The sequence below is a fragment of the Diaphorina citri genome, unplaced genomic scaffold, assembly GCF_000475195.1.
Source record: "Diaphorina citri unplaced genomic scaffold, Diaci psyllid genome assembly version 1.1 scaffold2823, whole genome shotgun sequence".
NCBI lineage: Eukaryota > Metazoa > Arthropoda > Insecta > Hemiptera > Psyllidae > Diaphorina > Diaphorina citri.
Genome location: NW_007380240.1, coordinates 2,944 through 27,845, shown reverse-complemented (window position 1 = coordinate 27,845; position 24,902 = coordinate 2,944). Strand labels below are relative to the sequence as shown.

The following is a 24,902-nucleotide window of genomic DNA, read 5'->3' as shown; positions in this document are numbered from 1 at the left end:
CTTTAGGATTATCCGAAGACTTCACCATCTCCAAAGGCACTCGTCAAGGCTGTATTATCTCTCCTCTGCTTTTCAACATTTATGTTGAACAAATCATTAAGGAATCCATTGCCGATAATGAACATGGAGTCACTATCAATAACCGAGTGATAAACAACTTGAGGTACGCTGATGATTTGGTATTGTTATCATCCGATAGGAATGGTTTAAAAACACTCCTAAAGAAGTTACATGATGCCTCCACAAAGTATAATATGAAAATTAATGTGAAGAAATCGAAGTACATGAGAATGAGCAAAAAAGAACATAGAAGACTCACAAACATCGATGTCAATGGACAAGTATTTGAAGAGGTGGCAAAATATAAATATTTAGGAAGTGAAATAACTAATGATGGACGCTGCCAAGTAGAAATCAACAAGAGGATAGGCATAGCGAAAAATGCCTTCTGGAAACACCGAGATCTAATGACAAGAAATATATCCAAGACCACTAAACTTAGACTTCTGAAGACATACGTATTTTCCATATTAACATACGGCTGCGAAGCTTGGACTATACACCCCGAAAACTTCCCCTCTATCAAACTTCACTTCAAACTTCCCCTCTATCAAACTTCACTTCAAACTTCCCCTCTATCAAACTTCACTTCAAACTTCCCCTCTATCAAACTTCACTTCAAACTTCCCCTCTATCAAACTTCACTTCAAACTTCCCCTCTATCAAACTTCACTTCAAACTTCCCCTCTATCAAACTTCACTTCAAACTTCCCCTCTATCAAACTTCACTTCAAACTTCCCCTCTATCAAACTTCACTTCAAACTTCCCCTCTATCAAACTTCACTTCAAACTTCCCCTCTATCAAACTTCACTTCAAACTTCCCCTCTATCAAACTTCACTTCAAACTTCCCCTCTATCAAACTTCACTTCAAACTTCCCCTCTATCAAACTTCACTTCAAACTTCCCCTCTATCAAACTTCACTTCAAACTTCCCCTCTATCAAACTTCACTTCAAACTTCCCCTCTATCAAACTTCACTTCAAACTTCCCCTCTATCAAACTTCACTTCAAACTTCCCCTCTATCAAACTTCACTTCAAACTTCCCCTCTATCAAACTTCACTTCAAACTTCCCCTCTATCAAACTTCACTTCAAACTTCCCCTCTATCAAACTTCACTTCAAACTTCCCCTCTATCAAACTTCACTTCAAACTTCCCCTCTATCAAACTTCACTTCAAACTTCCCCTCTATCAAACTTCACTTCAAACTTCCCCTCTATCAAACTTCACTTCAAACTTCCCCTCTATCAAACTTCACTTCAAACTTCCCCTCTATCAAACTTCACTTCAAACTTCCCCTCTATCAAACTTCACTTCAAACTTCCCCTCTATCAAACTTCACTTCAAACTTCCCCTCTATCAAACTTCACTTCAAACTTCCCCTCTATCAAACTTCACTTCAAACTTCCCCTCTATCAAACTTCACTTCAAACTTCCCCTCTATCAAACTTCACTTCAAACTTCCCCTCTATCAAACTTCACTTCAAACTTCCCCTCTATCAAACTTCACTTCAAACTTCCCCTCTATCAAACTTCACTTCAAACTTCCCCTCTATCAAACTTCACTTCAAACTTCCCCTCTATCAAACTTCACTTCAAACTTCCCCTCTATCAAACTTCACTTCAAACTTCCCCTCTATCAAACTTCACTTCAAACTTCCCCTCTATCAAACTTCACTTCAAACTTCCCCTCTATCAAACTTCACTTCAAACTTCCCCTCTATCAAACTTCACTTCAAACTTCCCCTCTATCAAACTTCACTTCAAACTTCCCCTCTATCAAACTTCACTTCAAACTTCCCCTCTATCAAACTTCACTTCAAACTTCCCCTCTATCAAACTTCACTTCAAACTTCCCCTCTATCAAACTTCACTTCAAACTTCCCCTCTATCAAACTTCACTTCAAACTTCCCCTCTATCAAACTTCACTTCAAACTTCCCCTCTATCAAACTTCACTTCAAACTTCCCCTCTATCAAACTTCACTTCAAACTTCCCCTCTATCAAACTTCACTTCAAACTTCCCCTCTATCAAACTTCACTTCAAACTTCCCCTCTATCAAACTTCACTTCAAACTTCCCCTCTATCAAACTTCACTTCAAACTTCCCCTCTATCAAACTTCACTTCAAACTTCCCCTCTATCAAACTTCACTTCAAACTTCCCCTCTATCAAACTTCACTTCAAACTTCCCCTCTATCAAACTTCACTTCAAACTTCCCCTCTATCAAACTTCACTTCAAACTTCCCCTCTATCAAACTTCACTTCAAACTTCCCCTCTATCAAACTTCACTTCAAACTTCCCCTCTATCAAACTTCACTTCAAACTTCCCCTCTATCAAACTTCACTTCAAACTTCCCCTCTATCAAACTTCACTTCAAACTTCCCCTCTATCAAACTTCACTTCAAACTTCCCCTCTATCAAACTTCACTTCAAACTTCCCCTCTATCAAACTTCACTTCAAACTTCCCCTCTATCAAACTTCACTTCAAACTTCCCCTCTATCAAACTTCACTTCAAACTTCCCCTCTATCAAACTTCACTTCAAACTTCCCCTCTATCAAACTTCACTTTAACTATTCAACTATTCATTCCAATTTTTTTCTACTTTCGTAATTTTATTTTATTTTTATTATTTATCTAATATTAATAATATTGTAATGTAGGTATTAGTTTGGTTCACATTGAGAGAGCGATCTCCCAATAAGGTTGCAGAATCTTAGGAAATCTTTTTATTGTACATAATTTTGGAAAAATAAAAATCACATATTCAATTCAATTCTTCTTTTTGGTTAAGCATGTTATCACATCATTTAGCATCCATGTTTTGCTCATGATACACACATCACATTGATGGACCGATCTTCAAGTCATTGCTCTTATAGATTTTATTATTACAGCAGTCATGACACTCTGTTGCAATTATTACGTGGTTGTCATAACAGATAATGTGATGCTGACCAAACAAGATCGCAGTCTTCAGAGAAGACATACGTATATCTGGATGAAGAGAATTCCGAATGATCCTAGCACGTATTTGGAATGGTATGAATAGTGAATACCTGAGTGATTTGACCAACCTCAGTGGTGCAGTGGTAAACGCAGTAGACTCTGGATCTGGAGGTTGGTGGTTCGAGTCCAAGTCAAATCATAAAATTTAGCGTAGTTTATTAAGCAGGGAACGACATTGGTGACAAGCATTTATGCTTAACACAAAATGCCTTTACCTGAGTGATTTAATACTTTACTACTGAATACCTGAGTAAATGTTAATAACTTGGTACCATTAAATAATCGTACCTTAGTAAGTTAGTAAAAAGGAATACCTTACGATAAGACCTTAGCAGTTTCAGTTCCCTCTATCAAACCTCTTTGGGGGCAAAAAGGTGAACCTTCGGTTTCACCCTGTAAATGGTCGATTATATCCTGTTGCACCCTGTATGGATTCAGAACCAGGACAGTCTGTGGGTTCCGAGGTAGAGCTGTGGCGTAGGTCTGGCCCTATATGGACATGTAAAGAGGCAGACAAGGTAATCTACCACTGGCATAACTCTACCCATGGCTCATACTGGCGTAACTTTAGCTACAGTCGAACCTGGATATAAAGGACTTGTCTAAGCAGGTGTGACCTCGATAAACTGAAAAAAACAAGTCGTGGTCTCTTTATTTTTGAGACGAAATCCTCTTTAAACAGGAAAACCGAGGCTCTAAATCCATAAGGAGGATTGGCTTTCCTCTATCAAACCAAACCAAAGTCAAACAGGGATGAACAGGACTTGCGTAAGCAGGACACTCCGATAAACTGGAAAAATGCCAAAGTCCGTTCATTTTTGAGTCAAAAACCTCAAAACAGGAAAATGGAGCCTCTTAAAAGCAGGAATGGCTTCTTTCTTTTTACTCGCGAGGCTCCAGACAGAAATCTGGAGCCTCTATAAGCACAAGTATTGTTTTGCTGAACCTCTCTATAACCAGGGATTTGCTAAGATGCTAAGACGTGTTGTTTCCCTCTAACCTGTGTTCACATGGACCTCTATAGGAATGAAAATTGGAAACCTAGAGAGCAGAAACTTACACAAAAACCTCAGAAGGTTTAGATGTAGGGGCAAGTAGCCCCAAAAATTGGGCGAAGCTTATACGAAGCAGGAACTTTTTTAAGCTAGAAACCTCTAGATATAAGCAGGAAAATATTTTCTGTCCCTTGCATGCCTGATGCTTAATCCAGGTTCGACTGTAATGACAACTCTGTGCAAATTTGTGTGCCACACCAAATCCCCCGACAATTGTTTGTTACGTTGACGAGATGACTATTTTTCATGTTGGTGAACAAAATGGTTTGCCAACAAAAATACGTATGAAATTTTTGTGTTGTTTTTGTAGTGGGAGTGAGTCTATAGTTAGCTTGGAAAGTTGCTCGTGTGCCTTTTAGGCACTAGATCTCGTGTTCGGGGCGGATTACATCCTAAACAGATAAAAGGTTCGTTCTCGGAACGGGTGCCTTTATCCTATCCTGTCTTCCTTCTGTCTTCGCTTTTGGGACGATAAGACCTTAGCAGTTACAGCTCCCTCTATCAAACCTCTTGAGAAAAAAAAAGTACCTATCGTAAATATTCCATTTCCCTCTTACTCTTCCCAATGAAATGCATGGATAGCGAAACATTGTATAAAATGTACATTAAAACGGAAAATATCTATCTTCAGATCAATGGGACCAGAGTGAATTCAAATCAGAAAGGATGGAAAAAATCATCAACCGGTGAAAAAATTGCACTTAAATAAGAGGATGGTCCCGGTTGCATTTACCATTATTAGGTATAAAAAGAAATCAACTTTTTATAAACCAATTTTCAAATAAAGGAATTTTTGAATCAACCTTTTGTAAATGAATTTTTACAAGGAATGTCAAGGGTTCGTCTACGACTTGGTAACATTTCCGGTATCCGGTCTGACCTTTCAGACAATACCTTTGTGACCTCTATGATTTGTAATACACCTACCTAAAAAAAATTGTAATTTGGTACCAAAACTAGGTAATACACAAAAGGCAGGACAAGAGTAACAAAGAACATACTACCAACCTAAAAAAAAGAAGAAGCAGAAGAAGGAAAAAAAAAGATGCCAATTCAGGAATTCTGACAAGATAGCCAATCATGAATGCCATACCCAAACAGAACTGGTAGTAAAGTAATTTATGTTTTATTTAAAGCCAAAAGTCACAAAAGGTCCTAAAATCGAAACTCTCGATAATTCGAAATAATAGTCAGGACTCAGGTCCCTCCAATTTCGAATTATCGAGAGTCGACTGTATAATCTTTCAGAGATAAGGATCCTCAGATTCCGAAGTGACAGAGATAAAGTCTCTAACAGTCCCCCAAAAATGAAACAGGTAGATCTAAAACAGGTAGGTGTCTGTGTATCATACCTATAGGTACCATCTGTCAGTTCAGCTCAGAAATATTCTGAGGGGAAAAGAGTTTTAAATCTTTTCTACTTGTTGGTCTTCTTCATCATATTTTTATCTTTCAATAGATCAGTTGCGCTTACTTGGGTGATGTTTCAAAGTCATAGAGCAGGAAAAATGAGGACCAACGGAATTTTTCTTTTTCTTCTACGACTTCTAGATACCGAGATAAATCGATTTAAAAAATACCGGTAAATCGTGAAGTTTGACGTCACGACATACGTTCCCGTAGGTGATGACGTCATAAATCATGACTCCCGCTTCGTTCGTTTGTGCGCAAGCGTTTCTGCGCATTTTGACGTGAAATCTGACGTCACAACTCTTTGAACTTTTTTTATTAGAACGGCAATTAAAAATGGAATTTTTGACCTTTTAAAGTTACTTTTTCGGAGTTTTACTTATGCGACATTGACTTGCGTTCTCTTTAGACATTAGGAATAGGTACCTTACCTATACTATCTGCTTCTGAATAAAACATTTCTTTAATTAAGGCGAAAAAAATAATAAAAATTGCATTACATTTGTCATTAATTTCATTAAAACATTGGAATTATGGTCGAGTTAGGTATTTGGGATTGTTTTTTATTAACCTAGAGTTGTGTTTCTATTGCATATCATTAGAGGTAAATGACATCCATTATGGTTCAACTAGAATTGAACGCTTCTCTATAAAAAGAATCTAACTCATCTAACTCAACCTTTTTGGGGAAAAACTGTCCCCCCTTTTTTTAGGGAAAAAAAGTTTGTGCCGGAAAGGCCTAGACTTTCATATGAAAAGGATCTATCACACTTGGCCGTTTTGTTTTGTTTTGTTTTTTTTTTTTTTTTTTTTTTTTTTTTGAGAGAGAAAGAGTGGTATGAGTTATCTGAGTTTGTCTGGCTGGGGACCACAGGGAGTCAACCAGCTTAGTCTAGCTGGGGGACTTTAAAAAGGGGGTATACCAGCCTGAATTTCTCTTGCTAAAGAAGTAGCAAAGGTTGAGTGTGAAGGGCATCCACTCAGAAAATTTGTAGCCAAAACCAAATGTCAGCCCGAAGCAATCACCCTAGTTAGGACTGATTGAGAGGCTGATGAAAAACGCCAACCCCATCTGTACACAGGAAAGGGGGGGGGGAAAGATACAGAAGGAGAGTGGAGGAAGTTAAATCTGAGCACATGGCAGTGTGTCAGGCCAAGTTCCAGAGAGCATTTCAACTACTTACTAAACCATTACCATCTAGCAACCTATTTTTTAATTTTCTATTACTAAAGTAAAGCAAAGCTATACCTACTAGTAATGAGAAAGTATCACAATCAGTCCAAATTTTTCTCTTCCAGTTGCTTCCCAGAGAGCGGTTTCCTCCTGTACACAGATGGTATACGCTCACCACATCCAGAGGTCGGAAGATAATCATCTGGCTAGCTGTAGCTGATCTTCTAGCTGCGCTTGGTAAGTTAGACACCCTAATATTTTAGATCCTTTTCAAGGGGTTTGATAGAGAGAACTGTAACAAGGAAGCTCTCTAAGTCCCTTAGTTGATGAGAGAAAGAGGACGGGATAGGAGAAAGTTCAGGACACATCTTTGAACTTTTTCATTAGAACGGCAATTAAAAATTGAATTTTCGACCTTTTACAGTTACTTTTTCGGAGTTTTGACCTCAGTTTTGGATTTTTCACTACTTTTTACGTAGGAATCGACCTTTTATTAATAATTTTTACCCATTTGCAACTGCTCCATTCAATACAATGTTAATAGCACGATGAATGTATCAGTTCCCAACAGAGTACTTGAGTTAAGCAACGTTTCGCGTGGTTGGTATCTAGTCACGAGGCCAATGAACAGTCCAGCTATTGGCCTCGCGTGAACATCACTGACGGAAGTTCTGTAACATTCCCGTCCAGTTGGCCAGTTTCAATCGAGGGGGAGGATGAAAGAAGGCCAGAAGTCAGTTTGGGCCCTTTTTACCGTACTTCCTTTTTTTTCGACGCAGAATTTTGTTATCTACAAAACACAAAATTTGTTTCAATATAACTACCTAAGTTTATTTTGTCCGATCGGACTGGAATGTTACCCCAGTTTACGGTACATTATTACTTTGTACCTATTAATTTGTTAATGTAATTTTACACACATATAAAACTGAGGAAAATTGAAGAAAAGGTGGGGGGTATTTCCTGTTTTATATTGGCATATCATATTAATAATGAAATTGATGATGTAACCAATGATACCCTAGGGGGCCAGCACTACTATGTGTGTCTGATATCATCAAAGTATACAGGGTGAACACATGAATACAGCCTTGGTGGTGTTGTGGTCAAGACATTCACCCGGTACGCGACCTAACGCTTATAAGACTACCTTCCACACTAGGCTCCTAGGCTCTCAAACCAATTTCTTTCTATTCAAATTGTAACAACTGCCTTGTAAGCGCTAGGTTGTGGGTTCGATTCCCGCCGGGGCGGATTGTACCCTGATGAGATAATGTTCGTTCTCTCGGAACGGCTGACTTTCTCCTATCCTGTCTTCCTTCTCCCTTCGATTTCGGGACGATAAGAGTATAAGACCTTCTTAGCAGTCACACAGGGTATATTCTATTCTATATACATCTAAAAGTGTGTCCAAACCTAGTCGACCAGTCATCGATTGATACCTATCGATTGATACCTATTGATTGATACCTATCGATTAATACCTATCGATTGATACCTATCGATTAATACATCAATTGATACATCGATTGATACCTATCAATTGATACATCGATTGATAACTATCGATTCACATCGATTGATACCTATCGATTGATCGACGGCCGTTGACTATGTGTGGACAGTGGACACACCTTAATAGATAGTGAGCAGTCACAGTTCCCTCTATCTGGGGGAAAAACTGTTAGTAACATGGAACAAGTTCTTCTAAGCTGTCCGTTTGAGTAAAGCAATACCTTATACTTATTCTATTTTGTTTCAGGTGTATTCGTCAGGTCTATTCTCAAGCTGTACTCTCCTCTAAGCTCCTCTCAGCTACAAATTGGCTATCTATCACTTACCCAATGTATTCTGTTCAATGCGTGGATACAATATTTCTACGGCGTGGCGTGGATATGGACCCTGATCTATTCGATAGACATGACTTTGTCCCTTCAGGAAAAGAAAAGCTACGCATCTTGGTATGACTACAATCTTTTTTTTCTATTTTTGTTGAGATGTACCCCCATTCATAGAATACATACAAAAATATGTATTCCGTGCTAAATGTTGTGATAATAATTATGTAATTTTTTAATTATTTATGCTTAGTTTATATTTTACAATGTTCATATTATTTTTCCTCTTTTTTTTAGGTTTTGTTTCTTTTTAGGTATAATATATTATAATATTTTATAAGGGTCAACTCTAAGGCTTAGGTGTAGGGGCTAGACAGCCCTAAAGGATTGGTTAAGCTTCTATACGAATGACTAGATTATTTATGTAGTTCCTGCTCCGGGTGGGCAATCGAACCCGCGGCCTAGCGCTTACAAGGCAGACGCACTACCAACTAAGCTAACTAGGCTGGCGTGGGCAATCGAACCCGCGCTTAGTGGTTACAAGGCAATGCCGTCTTTTCAAATGAAATAGACTGGTTCTATTACTTTTTTTGATTGTTCCTTCTTATAGGGAAGGTAGAAGGTTAAGTTTATTTTGACATACTTTCCTATAGTTAAGAAAATGTTTTTTTTTTTCTTCTTCTTCTTTACTTTAACAATGTTTTATGCATGATTGCATAATGTTGTTTATTATTCAGGTATTCATTCTGGTACCTATTTATTGTATTTAAATTTAATACACTAATATTTATTTTATTTTTTATCAACAGGTATCATGCTTGTGCGTGGGGTATACCTGCAGCTCTGTCCTACGTGGGCCTCTCTCTCCTGTACTCTGATACTAGCAGGTAACCATACATATTCAATCACAGCTTTATATACATCTAAAAGTGTGTCCAAACATGGTCGACCAGTCATCGATTGATACCTATCGATTGTCATCGATTGACACCTATCGATTGTCATCGATTGACACCTATCGATTGTCATCGATTGATACCTATCGATTGTCATCGATTGACACCTATCGATTGATACATCGATTGACACCTATCGATTGTCATCGATTGATACCTATCGATTGTCATCGATTGATACATCGATTGATACCTATCGATTGTCATCGATTGATACATCGATTGACACCTATCGATTGTCATCGATTGATACCTATCGATTGTCATCGATTGATACATCGATTGATACCTATCGATTGATACCTATTGATTGATACATCGATTGATACCTATTGATTGATACATCGATTGATACCTATTGATTGATACATCGATTGATACCTATCGATTGATACCTATCGATTGATACATCGATTGATACCTATCGATTGATACCTATCGATTGATCGACGGCCGTTGACTATGTGTGGACAGTGGACACACCTCAATAGATAGTTTATATTTATGAACAAAATACTGGCACTCAAACTGCACTGAAGCATCAATAGATCAGTTGCGCTTACTTGGGTGATGTTTCAAAGTCATAGAGCAGGAAAAATGAGGACCGACGCGAGTATCTAAATAAGGAAATGAAAAAAGCAAGTACACATGTAACACCTATGTTGACATTATCAATAATCCACTTTAGCGGGACAATTGGGTATATCAGAGAAGATTTGTCAGTCCTATCCGAGATATTCTATTCTAAAATGATTGCTTTTGTCATGTTAGTTCTGTATGTTTTGAACGAGTATTTGTGTTTCAATGGCTGACTGGAATAGAATGTGAACTCAGGGATAGGTAATTGATTTATTTAATATCTGTGTATCTATTTATCTCACAGGAAGGTCGCCTCTGTAGGCCGAAAAAAACATTACATGAAAATTGTGTTTACCTATTTGCCTGTTTTATTTATAAAGGTGCCAGCAACCTGCAGACTTTTCGCTAGACTTGGTCTTGCGGGACCACTTTCTACGGAGTCTACCGAGTTTGTAGAGTAGTGTACACAAGTCATAGAGCGCTCTAACACTTACACCAACAATTCAGCTATCATATTCTTCGAACAAAATACTCTACGAACTTGGTAGACAAGTCTGGTGAAAAAGTCTACAGTGTATTAGCACCTTTTAGGAATTACTAGGTGCCTAAACCTATTTTTCTTAATCTGTTATTCATCAGACATAGTATCTTCAATAATCTACATATCTTCAAGCTTTAGTGTGATAAATTGATAACATTCTAACTTACTTGGTCATATCGTTCACTTGTTTTTGTTCTCGCCTCTTCAATTTGTTGTTCTTTTTGTATTTGTCCATGCAGTCTAGATATCGACTTTTCATACCAAGCCCCTTCTTCTGTTTATTCAAAGTTTTTCTCTTGTTTTTGTTTGGTTTCACTTTCTTATTCGGTGTTTTTGGTGTGTTGGTTGTATTCTTTGTAAATACACCAGTGTTGAGACTATTGAGTGCATAGTTGACGGTTATAAGTTGCTTTCCTTTCATACTTGCTGTTTTATTTCCTATTGGTCTTACTAACGAGAATCTATTTCGTTGACTCGTGGTTTTCTTGGCTCTTTGTAAATACACCAGTGTTGAGACTATTGAGTGCATAGTTGACGGTTATAAGTTGCTTTCCTTTCATACTTGCTGTTTTATTTCCCATTGGTCTTACTAACGAGAATCTATTTCGTTGACTCGTGGTTTTCTTGGTTTCCTTTCATACTTGCTGTTTTATTTCCCATCGGTCTTACTAACGAGAATCTGTTTCGTTGACTCGTGGTTTTCTTGGTCTTGTCTACGACCTTCTTGCTTGCCACAACCTTACCATTATATTTATCATAGAAGTTCATGTATCTCGAAGGTACTATTTTTTCTTGGTCTTGTCTACAACCTTCTTGCTTGCCACAACCTTACCATTATATTTATCATAGAAGTTCATGTATCTCGAAGGTACTATGATTGCATTCTTGACTAACAAATTCGAAAAGTTGTACGCATTTTGCAAGTTGCTTTTCAGCGTCTTCACTTTCTTTCTGCTCTTCTGCACACTTGCTTTTGTTAGCGTATTTGTTTTCATCTTCAGAGAACTGTTTCTGTTTTTGTAGTATTCCATGTGTTTCGAGGGCACGTTGATGAATTGTTTCAATTTGAAATTGTCAACAAAGCTATTTCTACTGCTGATTTGTTTGTTCATTAAGTCTTTCTTATGTTGAAGTAGCATCAGTTTCAGCTTGTTGACTTGAATAAAGTTGACACTTTGGAACTCTTTGATTTCACTGGGAGTGTCTGGTTCTGGAGGATCTGTAATATGAGAAATGCGTAAGCTGTGTCCACACATAGTCGACTGAAACCATCCACACTGCCTCGATATCTCGATAACATAGATTCTTTGATTTCACTGGGAGTGTCTGGTTCTGGAGGATCTGTAATATGAGAAATACGTAAGCTGTGTCCACACATAGTCGACTGAAACCGTCCACACTGCCTCGATATCTCGATAACAAAGAGTAGTGATTAGTCCTATTTCACTATCGGCATTTGTGGTGCTTCCGCCAAGGAGATGTGAATTTTCAACACCCTGACTGCCAAAACATATTCTATGGTGTTTACCCACAGAAACCCGTGTATTAAAACATCTCCCTTAACACGAGAGACAGTTAGTTTAATTATTGGAATTTTTTCTATGAATTTTCAACACCCTGACTGCCAAAACATATTCTATGGTGTTTACCCACAGAAACCCGTTTATTAAAACATCTCCCTTAACATGAGAGACAGTTACTTTAATTATTGAAATTTTTCCATAAAAAAATAGCAAAATTTCACTCAGAGGCTCTTCTTTCAGTTAACAATTGAAAATACATGAGCGGTCCGTGGCAGCTATGGTCGCTCTATTACACCCAAATAGAAATCTCCTTGATGGAGTCAAAATTAGGTCCGGAAAAAAAATGAAAATACATGAGCGGTCCGTGGCAGCTAGTATGGTCGCTCTATTACACCCAAATAGAAATCTCCTTGATGGAGTCAAAATTAGGTCTGGAAAAAAAAACTATAAAAGGTGGATTTCACCAATGACTTAATCGCAGATTTCACTAATGGGAGACTTTCAACCGTCCAAAAATGAATTTTCAATAATCCAAAAAGGAGTTTTTATTGACCCAAAAAGATTTTTTTTTTAAACTCCTGTTTAGATCATTAAAAACGACAACAACGCTTGAGTTTCATGTGGGACATGAATCCTACCGTAAGAGCGATTCTGGTGAAATTGATTCTGTACGCAAAAGGTTAAAGGTGGATTTCACCAATGACTTAATGGCAGATTTCACTAATGGGAGACTTTCAACCGTCCAAAAATGAGTTTTTAATAATCCAAAAAGGAGTTTTTATTGGACCAAAAAGATTTTTTTAAAACTCCTGTTTAGATCATTAAAAACTGCTTTTTGGATCATTAAAAATTCTCCCATTAGTGAAATCTCTCATTAACTCATGGGTGAAATCCACCATAGTTGTCTTGTTTAACCTGGCATAATTCATGTACCTGGCATACAATCGGGTTCCTGCTGTTTCAAAAACTGGATCCTGTCTATCTCCGCTTTCTTCTTATTTCCCAGGAAGTTTCTTCGTCTTGCCATATTCTCAATTCTTTCCTCATGCTTAACTACTGCCAGTACATTGGAACGATTATCATGCTTAACAACTTCCAGAGCATTGTTACGATTATCATGCTTAACTACTTCTAGCATATTTCCACGATTGTGCATTCTGGCTAAAAAATTCCCGAAGGGACGGGCCCAGCTTGTTTAGATTAGAAACCATTTTTACTGATGAAAATTTGTAATGAACTATTTGTTTCCCAGGTTTTCACTCATCATTCTCGTGTACTACGTGTGTTGGTTGCCCAACCTGATCAATGGTGTCATCCTATGGACCATGTGGTACGACATACCCAAAGACCTTGAACTCACCCTCTGGTATATGATGGTAAGTTATTGATAACGCGCTGGCTTGCCATGCAGAAGATCCCGGGTTCGAATCCCACCGTCGACAAACAATTGTATTCGTTTTTCGGTTGCAAATATTCCAACGGGTTACTTTCTGGTGTTCTCGTGTTGACCCAGCACCTAAATGGGAAGTATTGTGTCTCTTCTCGCTCATCTGATGAGAGGATTACTACGGGATGGGCATGCTACGACACAGACCACACGAGTCTAATGTAACAGTTGTTTCTTTGCTACAAAATGAAAGTGGCGGTGAACACCTCATCTTGGAAAAAGAAAAAAAAAATCTATATTATTTATTCTTTGTTATTTTTTTATGTGTTTGAAAATTAAAACCGGAAATTCTTTATTTATTTTTATGTGTTCAACAAAACATCTACGAAAAACCGTTCCAATTATCTCTAGGATTAGATTCATATCCATATTGAAGTGGGCGTTGGAATTCAAATATATCGGCTTGAATATTTCGACTTGCCCCTTATACAACACAACTTCTTCTTTTTCCTTGCCTTTTTCCGCGTTCAGACGGGGTCGGCGTTTTTCGTTGGCCTCTCAATCAACCCTGGGGTGATAGCTTTGGGCTGACATTTGGTTTTGGCTATAAAAAAAATTACGAGTGGATTACGAGAAATTAAAGGCTGGCATCCTCCCTGTTAAAAGTTCCCCACGCAGACAACCTATGAAATACAACAAGACTTTAAATTTCCCAGATTGAGAGCTTTGATTTCCTGGGAAATTTTATTTCTAATTGGGAATTTGGGACAAAGGCAAAGTGAAACAAGAAGAGGAACTAGGAAGGAAGAAGAAGAAGAGGAGGGAGGAAAAAGAAGAAGGTGTAGTAAAAGTTTGGCATGAAGTAAAAAAAAAGATGGTCCAGGTCTTGTGCTCACCTAGGTTAAGCTACGTTGAGTAGAACGGATAACAGAAACCAATTTTGCATGTTTTTTTTATTTTTAGCCCTAAAAAAAGCTTACGTGGATGTCCAATAGATTGAGTTTCGTTTATGTTTTTAGTTTGATAACTACAAGTTCGGCCATGCCTTTTCCACAAGTTTGGCCATGCCTCGGGATGAACTAGCCGGATTCCGGAGCGAAGCGACGGAATTCAGCTAGTAAATACATATGTACCTGGGCTATGTAATTATGTATGTAACCAAGCTGTACGCTGTATGTCTCTGAAAACAGCTGTTCAGTCTATCCCTCCTTCTACCTCCCTCTAATCAAACACACACGCATACCCCTCCTCTATCCCTCTCTCACCTCCTCCTTTCCCCTACCTTTGTCTCTTCCTCTCCCTCTCTCTCACTCCCTCCCTCCCCTCTCTTCTTCTTCTCCCCCTCTAACTCTTCCCCTTCTCCCTCTCCTCCCCTTCTGTCGTAATGTGTTCATTTTGTCTATCGAGCGTATACAATTAACCCTTTACAGGCTAAAAACAGAGTGGTGAGAATAAGGAGAAGAGAGCATAGCGCATAGAGCATGGCGCAGATAGATGATAGGGGGAAGCAAAGAGAGAAGTGACGACTTCAAACCGCATAGACCTGAGAGCAAAAAGCTCACACTGCTCTTTGCTCTACTTTGTTTCTAGCCTAAGAGTAATTAACGCGGTAATGATGAATATGATTATGAAGTTGATCGATCAAAGTTGTGTCTGTTTGATTTGTAATTTTGGAGCTGACATTTTGGTTTGTCTATGTGTAAAAGTGTGATGATGATTCGCGAATGGTTGATCCGATTGTACTGACATTTGCTAAATATGTTCGATTGTTGGATTGTTGGACACATGGTTGAAATTTTCTCGTCAATTTTTGGGTTCGATCGGGCCTCCAAGGGCTCCTTAAGGGCGCTTCTTCGGAGTAAGTTCTACACTACTTTTTCGGACTAAGTTCTACATTGAACCACTCTCCGATCTTGAACTTATTTGGGGTTATACGGACCAAAAAATACACCTATTTTGTACCAAATACATGAGACCTTGTTTAGACTACGGGAGTAAAGGGACTTTTCAGTCTCATTCTGGCAGTATAAACAGGGTATATATACATGAGACCTTGTTTAGACTACGGGAGTAAAGGGACTTTTCAGTCTCATTCTGGCAGTATAAACAGGGTATATTCTATTCTATTCTATTCTATATTATGTATATTACCAAGGCTTGACATAAATAATGACAATCTTACAAACAAATTTGGGATTCAATTCGGAATCGCCTGATGGTCTTCATCAGATCAGAGAACACCCTGCAGGGTATATTCTATTCTATATACATCTAAAAGTGTGTCCAAACCTAGTCGACCAGTCATCGATTGATACCTATCGATTGATACCTATCGATTGTCATCGATTGATACCTATCGATTGTCATCGATTGATACCTATCGATTGTCATCGATTGACACCTATCGATTGATACCTATCGATTGACACCTATCGATTGATACCTATCGATTGTCATCGATTGATACGTATCGATTGATACCTATCGATTCACATTGGTCGACGGACTCGACGGCCGTTGACTATGTGTGGACAGTGGACACACCTTAATAGATAGTATATTTATGAACAAAATACTGGCACTCAAACTGCACTGAAGCATCAATAGATCAGTTGCACTTACTTGGGTGATGTTTCTAAGTCATAGAGCAGGAAAAATGAGGACCGACGGAGTACCTAAATAAGGAAATGAAAAAAGCAAGTACACATGTAGACATGTACCTATATTGACATTATCAATAATCCACTTTAGCGGTACAATTGGGTATATCAGAGAAGATTTGTCAGTCCCGTCCGAGATATTCCGGAAAAAAACATTACATGAAAATTGTGTTTACCTATTTGCCTGTTTTATTTATAAAGGTGCCAGCAACCTGCAGACTTTTCGCTAGTCTTGGTCTTGCGAGACCACTTTCTACGGAGTCTACCGAGTTTGTAGAGTAGTGTACACACACAGGTCATAGAGCGCTCTAACATTTACACCAACAATTCAGCTATCATATTCTTCGAACAAACTACGAACTTGGTAGACAAGTCTGGCGAAAAAGTCTACAGTGTACTAGCACCTTTTAGGAATTACTAGGTGCCTAAACCTATTTTTCTTAATCTGTTATTCATCAGACATAGTATCTACATATCTTCAAGCAATAGCTTTAGTGTGATAGGTTGATAACATTCTAACTTACTTGGTCGACGCTCTTCCCTGCAGACTTTTCGCTAGTCTTGGTCTTGCGAGACCACTTTCTACGGAGTCTACCGAGTTTGTAGAGTAGTGTACACAGGTCGTAGAGTGCTCTAACATTTACACCAACAATTCAGCTATCATATTCTTCGAACAAACTACTCTACAAACTTGGTAGACAAGTCTGGCGAAAAAGTCTACAGTGTATTAGCACCTTTTAGGAATTACTAGGTGCCTAAACATATTTTTCTTGATCTGTTATTCATCAGACATAGTATCTACATATCTTCAAGCAATAGATTTAGTGTGATAAGTTGATAACATTCTAACTTACTTGGTCATATCGTTCACTTGTTTTTGTTCTCGCCTCTTCAGTTTGTTGTTCTTTTTGTATTTGTCCATGCAGTCTAGATATCGACTCTTCATACCCACTCCCTTCTTCTGTTTATTCAAAGTTTTTCTCTTGTTTTTGTTTGGTTTCATCGGGTCGTTGAGTCGGGGAGAGTCGGGCATGTTCGGGGATTCGTGGAAGAAGGAGACGTTTGTGAAGTAAGCGAGATAGGTGAGAAGACTTGAGGGTTGAGAGGTCAAGAGGAAGGACGGACTAAGCCACACATGCCTCGTTTCGAGATTAATTCGAGTTGAAGTTTAGGAATTGCATACAAAAAGACTTGGAGAGCTGATAACTTCTAAACTACAGTTTATATTGCTATAGTTCCTTTACTAGTGGATAGAGTGCGTTTCAGACTGTGGCTTAGTCCAAAAAACTGAAAAGATATTAATTTCATGTTAGATGTTAACTTCTTTGTCAATGTTTTATTACATAGTACCTATGTTTTAGGGATTTTATGCAATCCCTTATACTCTCGAGAAATTTTTCAATGAAAATTAGAATTGTGTGATTTTTTTTTTATTTTATTATTATTATTTCAAATTTTATTTGATGTGATTGTAATGAAGGGGGTCATTATTATGTCATTGTATAACTGTCCAGGTTTTTAGTGATTCCGGTTTTACCCTCGATTCGGCCACAAGTTACCCGTCTCCTCACATTAACCGGGATTCCCTATATGGTCACGATTCCCTATATGGTCACCCATCCGGATACTAACCACGCGTAACGTTGCTTAACTTCAGTGATCCATAGGTAACTGATGCATTGAAGGACGATGGGATCACTAAAGAATAGAATAGAATGATATATTTGTATTTAAAGTAATAAAACTTTTGTTACAACGGTTTGGTGGGCATACCTAAATTTTATATCAAAAACAAAAGAAAATGGTAATAATTACAAATCTATTTCATACATTTCACTAAAGTTGAGCAACGTTGCGCGTGGTTGGTATCTGGATGAGTGATCGACAGTTTGTTCATTAAGTCTTTCTTATGTTGAAGTAGCATCAGTTTCAGCTTGTTGACTTGAATAAAGTTGACACTTTGGAACTCTTTGATGTCACTGGGAGTGTCTGGTTCTGGAGGATCTGTAATATGAGAAATACGTAAGCTGTGTCCACACATAGTCAACTGAAACCGTCCACACTGCCTCGATATCTCGATAACATAGAGTAGTTATTAGTCCTATTTCACTATCGGCCTTTGTGGTGCTTCCGCCAAGGAGATGTGAATTTTCAACACCCCGACTGCCAAAACATATTCTATGGTGTTTACCCAAAGAAACCCGTGTATTAAAACATCTCCCTTAACATGAGAGGCAGTTACTTTAATTATTGGAATTTTTTCATCAAAAAATAGCAAAATTTCACTCAGAGGCTCTTCTTTCAGTTAACAATTGAAAATACATGAGCGGTCCGTGGCAGCTAGTATGGTCGCTCTATTACACCCAAATAGAAATCTCCTTGATGGAGTCAAAATTAGGTCCGAAAAAAAAAACTTCAAAGGTGGATTTCACCAATGACTTAATTGCAGATTTCAGTAATGGGAGACTTTCAACCGTCCAAAAATGAGTTTTTAATCATCCAAAAAGGAGTTTTTATTGACCCAAAAAGATTTTTTTTTTTAACTCCTGTTTAGATCATTAAAAACTGCTTTTTGGATCATTAAAAATTCTCCCATCAGTGAAATCTCTCATTAACTCATGGGTGAAATCCACCATAGTTGTCTTGTTTAACCTGGCATAATTCATGTACCTGGCATACAATCGGGTTCCTGCTGTTTCAAAAACTGGATCCTATCTATCTCCGCTTTCTTCTTATTTCCCAGGAAGTTTCTCCGTCTTGCCATATTCTCAATTCTTTCCTCATGCTTAACTACTGCCAGTACATTGGAACGATTATCATGCTTAACAACTTCCAGAGCATTGTTACGATTATCATGCTTAACTACTTCTAGCATATTTCCACGATTGTGCATTCTGTCGGCTTGTACCGTTTTGTCGATACCGCCTTGATTTCTACTCAGAGTAAACTTGCAGCTGTTTCGCACAGGCTTTGCGATTGAAGATTTCTCGATATTACCCTGATTCCGACTTAGGGTAAACTTGCTGCTGTTTCGCCTAGGCATTCTGACAGGTCCTTGCCTACTTCCAGCATATTTCCACGATTGTGCATTCTGTCGGCTTGTACCGTTTTGTCGATACCGCCTTGATTTCTACTCAGAGTAAACTTACAGCTGTTTCGCACGGGCTTTGCGATTGAAGATTTCTCGATATTACCCTGAATCCGACTTAGGGTAAACTTGCTGCTGTTTCGCCTAGGCATTCTGACAGGTCCTTGTAACGTTTTGTTTATACCACCTTGGTTCCGACGCAGGGTAAACTCACCCATAGGCATTGTGATAGGTCCTAAGCTTCTAATAGGAGAAAAGCTACCCTGATTTGGTGGTGAATTTGTTGCCGGTCCTCCATTGCCATGGCCAATTCGTGCGAACATATTGGAGTGCGAATCTCTTTTCCCTTGTGCTATAATTCTTTGCCCTTGTGCTAGTGTGTACAGTGTTCTATTTGTCGGAGGTTTTGTTCTTTCGGTGTTTGTTTTCATATGTGCAATAAAAAGCGCAGTTACTATTTTGTTGGTAATATTAGTACTGAGTAATTTGAAATAACTAATTACCTATTTCTTATGTAAAACGTTTATAAAAACGATGAGGTTGCTAATTATTCGATAGAAATGAAATTTGTTTTCGGATATTATTCAGGGTTGTTTTTTTACTGGCTTGTGTTCGTCGATCTACGATCTGCTAGTAGTAACTCCGTAGATTTTGTATGTAATGTAATGTAAATGCAGTTTCTTTGTGTTATTATATCACAACTTCGGTGCTCACTGCAGCTGCAGCATTGTAGGATTTTCCCAATATCTCAATAATCCTAACATCCAATGTTTACCTACCATGCTGGCACCGGTCGCTACATTAAAGAAAAAAATGTAGATTAGAAACTGATGATTTTCCAAAGTTTTAAGCCTGAGATTGCACTTTCTTTTTGGAAAAAAAGGTCTAAAATACTACCTACCCTCAGTAATCTAGAAAGAAATTCGAGTACAATAATGTAGTTACCTACTTACTTACCTACCTACATACTGTTCAAGTACCTTTTTATCTAATTTTACATTTAAGATTATTTTAGTGTGCATACTTAGGTATCTTTTACCTGTTACTTACATGATAGGTATTTATTTTTCAGGAGTAGAAGTAATTAAATATTGACAGTAACAATAGTATGTAAAGAAAGAATAAAAGTAATAATGATAAGATTGATAAGTAATAATAATATTTAAAATAATAGAAAGTAAAAAAACATTGGACTGCTTTAAAAATATCATTCATGGTAGGTAAGATCAGTACTCAGAGTACTGGTTACAACATAGGGCGATTACTCATACAGAAGGTTCCGAAAATTTCAACAAGCACTCTCAAAAAGTGACGATTATAGAAACAACAGGGGTTTTCTGATAAATCAGTTAATTCTGAAGACATGGTTAATGTTATTAAATTGGAAATTAATCAGTTTAAAAGAAAAGTATATAACAATTAAAAAAAGTCTATAATCACTTAATTACCTCAATAAATGGACGAGTTATAGCAAATTAAAAATGAAAAAATCCTTAAGGGTGTCGATGACTGGGTGTTTTACCTTACTATTTTGTTGGTAATATTAGTACTGAGTAATTTGAAATAACTAATTACCTATTTCTTATGTGAAACGTTTATAAAAACGATTAGGTTGCTAATTATTCGAGAGGAATGAAATTTGTTTTCGGATATTATTCAGGGTTGTTTTTTTACTGGCTTGTGTTCGTCCCCCCCCCTCTTCAATATTTCATAATAAACTAAAACAGGTCATACGTCATATACTATCAGGTAGACCTGACAGGTAAGCCTGATGTCAGATCTACCGGATAGTGAATGGTTGGCCTGAGAAAGTGATTTTTTCCCCCCTTGAGGCGCATTAACGATTATGGTTTATGCATATTGTTCGAGCCGTAAAAGTGACATTTCAAAGAAGAAGAAGAAGAAGAAGAAGAAGAAGAAGAAGAAGAAGAAGATGTAGGTACATTATGGTGTATATTTTACAGTAAAATATTTCTCTTGGAGGGTTTCAGCAGTCATTATTTCCCCCCTTGAGGCGCATTAACGATTATGGTTTATGCATATTGTTCGAGCCGTAAAAGTGACATTTCAAAGAAGAAGAAGAAGAAGATGTAGGTACATTATGGTGTATATTTTAGAGTAAAATTCTCTTGGAGGGTTTCAGCAGTCATTACATCTTTGAAGTTCTGCAAAATATATCTGCCTTTTTGGTTCTCCTTATCAAAGTAAAATATTTGATTTGGTTGATTTAAAAATAATAATAATAATTCATCATTGTTCTCCGTTTCCCCAGGCCGTGGTCAACCCGCTACAGGCGTTTTTCAACGGTCTGGTTTACCGTCGCAAGCGCGAGCACATCTCCATCTGGCCGTTCAAGCGTTCTGAGAATACCGGCTACGAGGACACGCCCCTATTGGTGACGTCATCATCCTCTGAGGATCGGCACAGTCCGATTGGTTCGTTGTCGCCGCGATACTTCGGGTCGTTGAGTCGGGGAGAGTCGGGCATGTTCGGGGATTCGTGGAAGAAGGAGACGTTTGTGAAGTAAGCGAGATAGGTGAGAAGAATTGAGGGTTGAGAGGTCAAGAGGAAGAACGGACTAAGCCTCATTTCGAGATAATTGGAGTTGAAGTTTAGGAATTGCATACAAAAAGACTTGGAGAGCTGATAACTTCGTCGCCGCGATACTTCGGGTCGTTGAGTCGGGGAGAGTCGGGCATGTTCGGGGATTCGTGGAAGAAGGAGACGTTTGTGAAGTAAGCGAAATAGGTGAGAAGACTTGAGGGTTGAGAGGTCAAGAGGAAGGACGGACTAAGCCACACATGCCTCGTTTCGAGATAATTGGAGTTGAAGTTTGGGAATTGCATACAAAAAGACTTGGAGAGCTGATAACTTCTAAACCAACAGTTTATATTGCTATAGTTCCTTTACTAGTGGATAGAGTGCGTTTCAGACTGTGGCTTTCTTTCCTCATGCTTAACTACTGCCAGTACATTGGAACGATTATCATGCTTAACAACTTCCAGAGCATTGTTACGATTATCATGCTTGGTTTCAAAAACTGGATCCTGTCTATCTCCGCTTTCTTCTTATTTCCCAGGAAGTTTCTCCGTCTTGCCATATTCTCAATTCTTTCCTCATGCTTAACTACTGCCAGTACATTGGAACGATTATCATGCTTAACAACTTCCAGAGCATTGTTACGATTATCATGCTTAACTACTTCTAGCATATTTCCACGATTGTGCATTCTGTCGGCTTGTACCGTTTTGTCGATACCGCCTTGATTTCTACTCAGAGTAAACTTGCAGCTGTTTCGCACAGGCTTTGCGATTGAAGATTTCTCGATATTACCCTGATTCCGACTTAGAGTAAACTTGCTGCTGTTTCGCCTAGGCATTCTGACAGGTCCTTGTAACGTTTTGTTTATACCACCTTGGTTCCGACGCAGGGTAAACTCACCCATAGGCATTGTGATAGGTCCTAAGCTTCTGACAGGAGAAAAGCTATCCTGATTTGGTGGTGAATTTGTTGCCGGTCCTCCATTGCCACGGCCAATTCGTGCGAACATATTGGAGTGCGAATCTCTTTTCCCTTGTGCTATTGTGTGCAGTGTTCTCTTTGTCGGAGGTTTTGTTCTTTCGGTGTTTGTTTTCATATGTGCAATAAAAAGCGCAGTTACTATCTTGTTGGTAATATTAGTACTGAGTAATTTGAAATAACTAATTACCTATTTCTTATGTAAATCGTTTATAAAAACGATTAGGTTGCTAATTATTCGAGAGGAATGAAATTTGTTTTCCTATTTCTTATGTAAAACGTTTATAAAAACGATGAGGTTGCTAATTATTCGATAGAAATGAAATTTGTTTTCGGATATTATTCAGGGTTGTTTTTTACTGGCTTGTGTTCGTCCCCCCCCTCTTCAATATTTCATAATAAACTAAAACAGGTCATACGTCATATACTATCAGGTAGACCTGACAGGTAAGCCTGATGTCAGATCAGGTAGACCTGACAGGTAAGCCTGATGTCAGATCTACCGGATAGTGAATGGTTAGCCTAAGAAAGTGATTTTTTTCCCCCCTTGAGGCGCATTAACGATTATGGTTTATGCATATTGTTCGAGCCGTAAAAGTGACATTTCAAAGAAGAAGAAGATGTAGGTACATTATGGTGTATATTTTACAGTAAAATATTTGATTTGGTTGATTTAAAAATAATAATGCCAGCCTAGTTAGCTTAGTTGGTAGTGCGTCTGCCTTGTAAGCGCTAGGCCGCGGGTTCGATTCCCGCCCGGGGCGGATTTTATCCTGATGGGATAATGTTTTTAAAAAAAAAAAAAAAAAAAAAAAAAATGTTCGTTCTCGTTCGTTCTCGTTCGTTCTCGGGATAATGTTCGTTCTCGGAACGGCTGGCTTTCTCCTATCCTGTCTTCCTTCTCTCTTCGATTTCGGGACGATAAGACCATAGCAGTTACAGTTCCCTCTGTCAAACCTCTTGAAAAAAAAAAAATAATAATAATTCATCACTGTTCTCCGTTTTAATAACTGCCTCCTTCTCTCTTCGATTTCGGGACGATAAGACCATAGCAGTTACAGTTCCCTCTGTCAAACCTCTTAAAAAAAAGGAAGACAGGATAGGAAAAAGCCAGTCGTTCCGAGAACGAACATTAGAATAGAATAGAATATACCTTGTTTATACTACCAGCATAGGACTGAAAAGTCCCTTTACTCTCGCAGTCTAAACAAGGTCTTATATATTTGATTGGTAATAACATTAGGTACTCGTTCAGGATAAAATCCGCCCCGGGTGGGAATCGAACCAGCAGCCTAAGGCAGACGTGCGGGGTGGATTTTATCATAAACAGATAAGGTTCGTTCTCGGAACGGATGGATCTATCCTAACCTGTTATCCTTCTCTCTTCGCTTTCCGGACGATAAAACCTTAGCACTCCTTCCTCCTTAGCAGTTACAGTTCCCTGTATCAAATCTTTTTCCTAGGTAATTATTATGATTTTTAGCTGGATTCCCTTTTTTTCAATGTCCTCCTTGATTGGTTTTCTTCTCAGATTTCAGGAGGTGTAGAGCTTATCACCCCCGATGAGAAGATCAGAGTGAACAATACGTTGGAAATGCGACTAGAACTGATGGCCCTACAAGCTCTGCCCGATATGAGAGATATATTGTATGGTCCTAATCCGAATAGAAAGTTCGACGATTGATAACAGGCATTTCGATATCCGGCAGAGGGGAAGATTGATATCTGGCAGAGGGGAAGATTGATATCTGGCAGAGATGATTGATATCTGGCAGAGGGGAAGATTGATATCTGGCAGAGGAGAGAGATGTTGATATCTGGTAGAGGGGAAGATTGATATCTGGCAGAGGGGATAGTTGATATTTGGCAGAGGGGAGAGATGTTGATATCTGGCATCTGGCAGAGGGAGAAACGTTGAAACGGTTAACTGGCAGAGATGTTTTTCGAAATGTCAGTTTATGAATCGGTAATTGTTGCCAATATTGCCATAATTCTTCTGAAAGTCGAGTCTTGGTTTATATAAAAAAGACTCATTTCTGAAATTTGTTTTTGCACAAATGTAAAATGCTCATTTTTTACTTGTCTTGGCGGTTT

At 38.3% G+C, this 24,902-nt stretch overlaps 1 protein-coding gene across 1 annotated transcript; it reads left to right on the top strand.

The window, feature by feature from the left end:
* The first annotated feature begins 3,086 nt into the window (after positions 1-3,086).
* LOC103519590 lies at positions 3,087-22,233 on the top strand. Its single transcript, XM_026831043.1, has 7 exons — positions 3,087-3,189; positions 6,823-6,954; positions 8,480-8,678; positions 9,365-9,442; positions 13,407-13,530; positions 21,562-21,744; positions 21,957-22,233. Exons 1-7 carry the CDS (start codon positions 3,087-3,089, stop codon positions 22,026-22,028), a joined length of 891 nt encoding a protein of 296 aa, XP_026686844.1. The 3' UTR covers positions 22,029-22,233.
* The last annotated feature ends 2,669 nt before the right edge of the window (positions 22,234-24,902 follow it).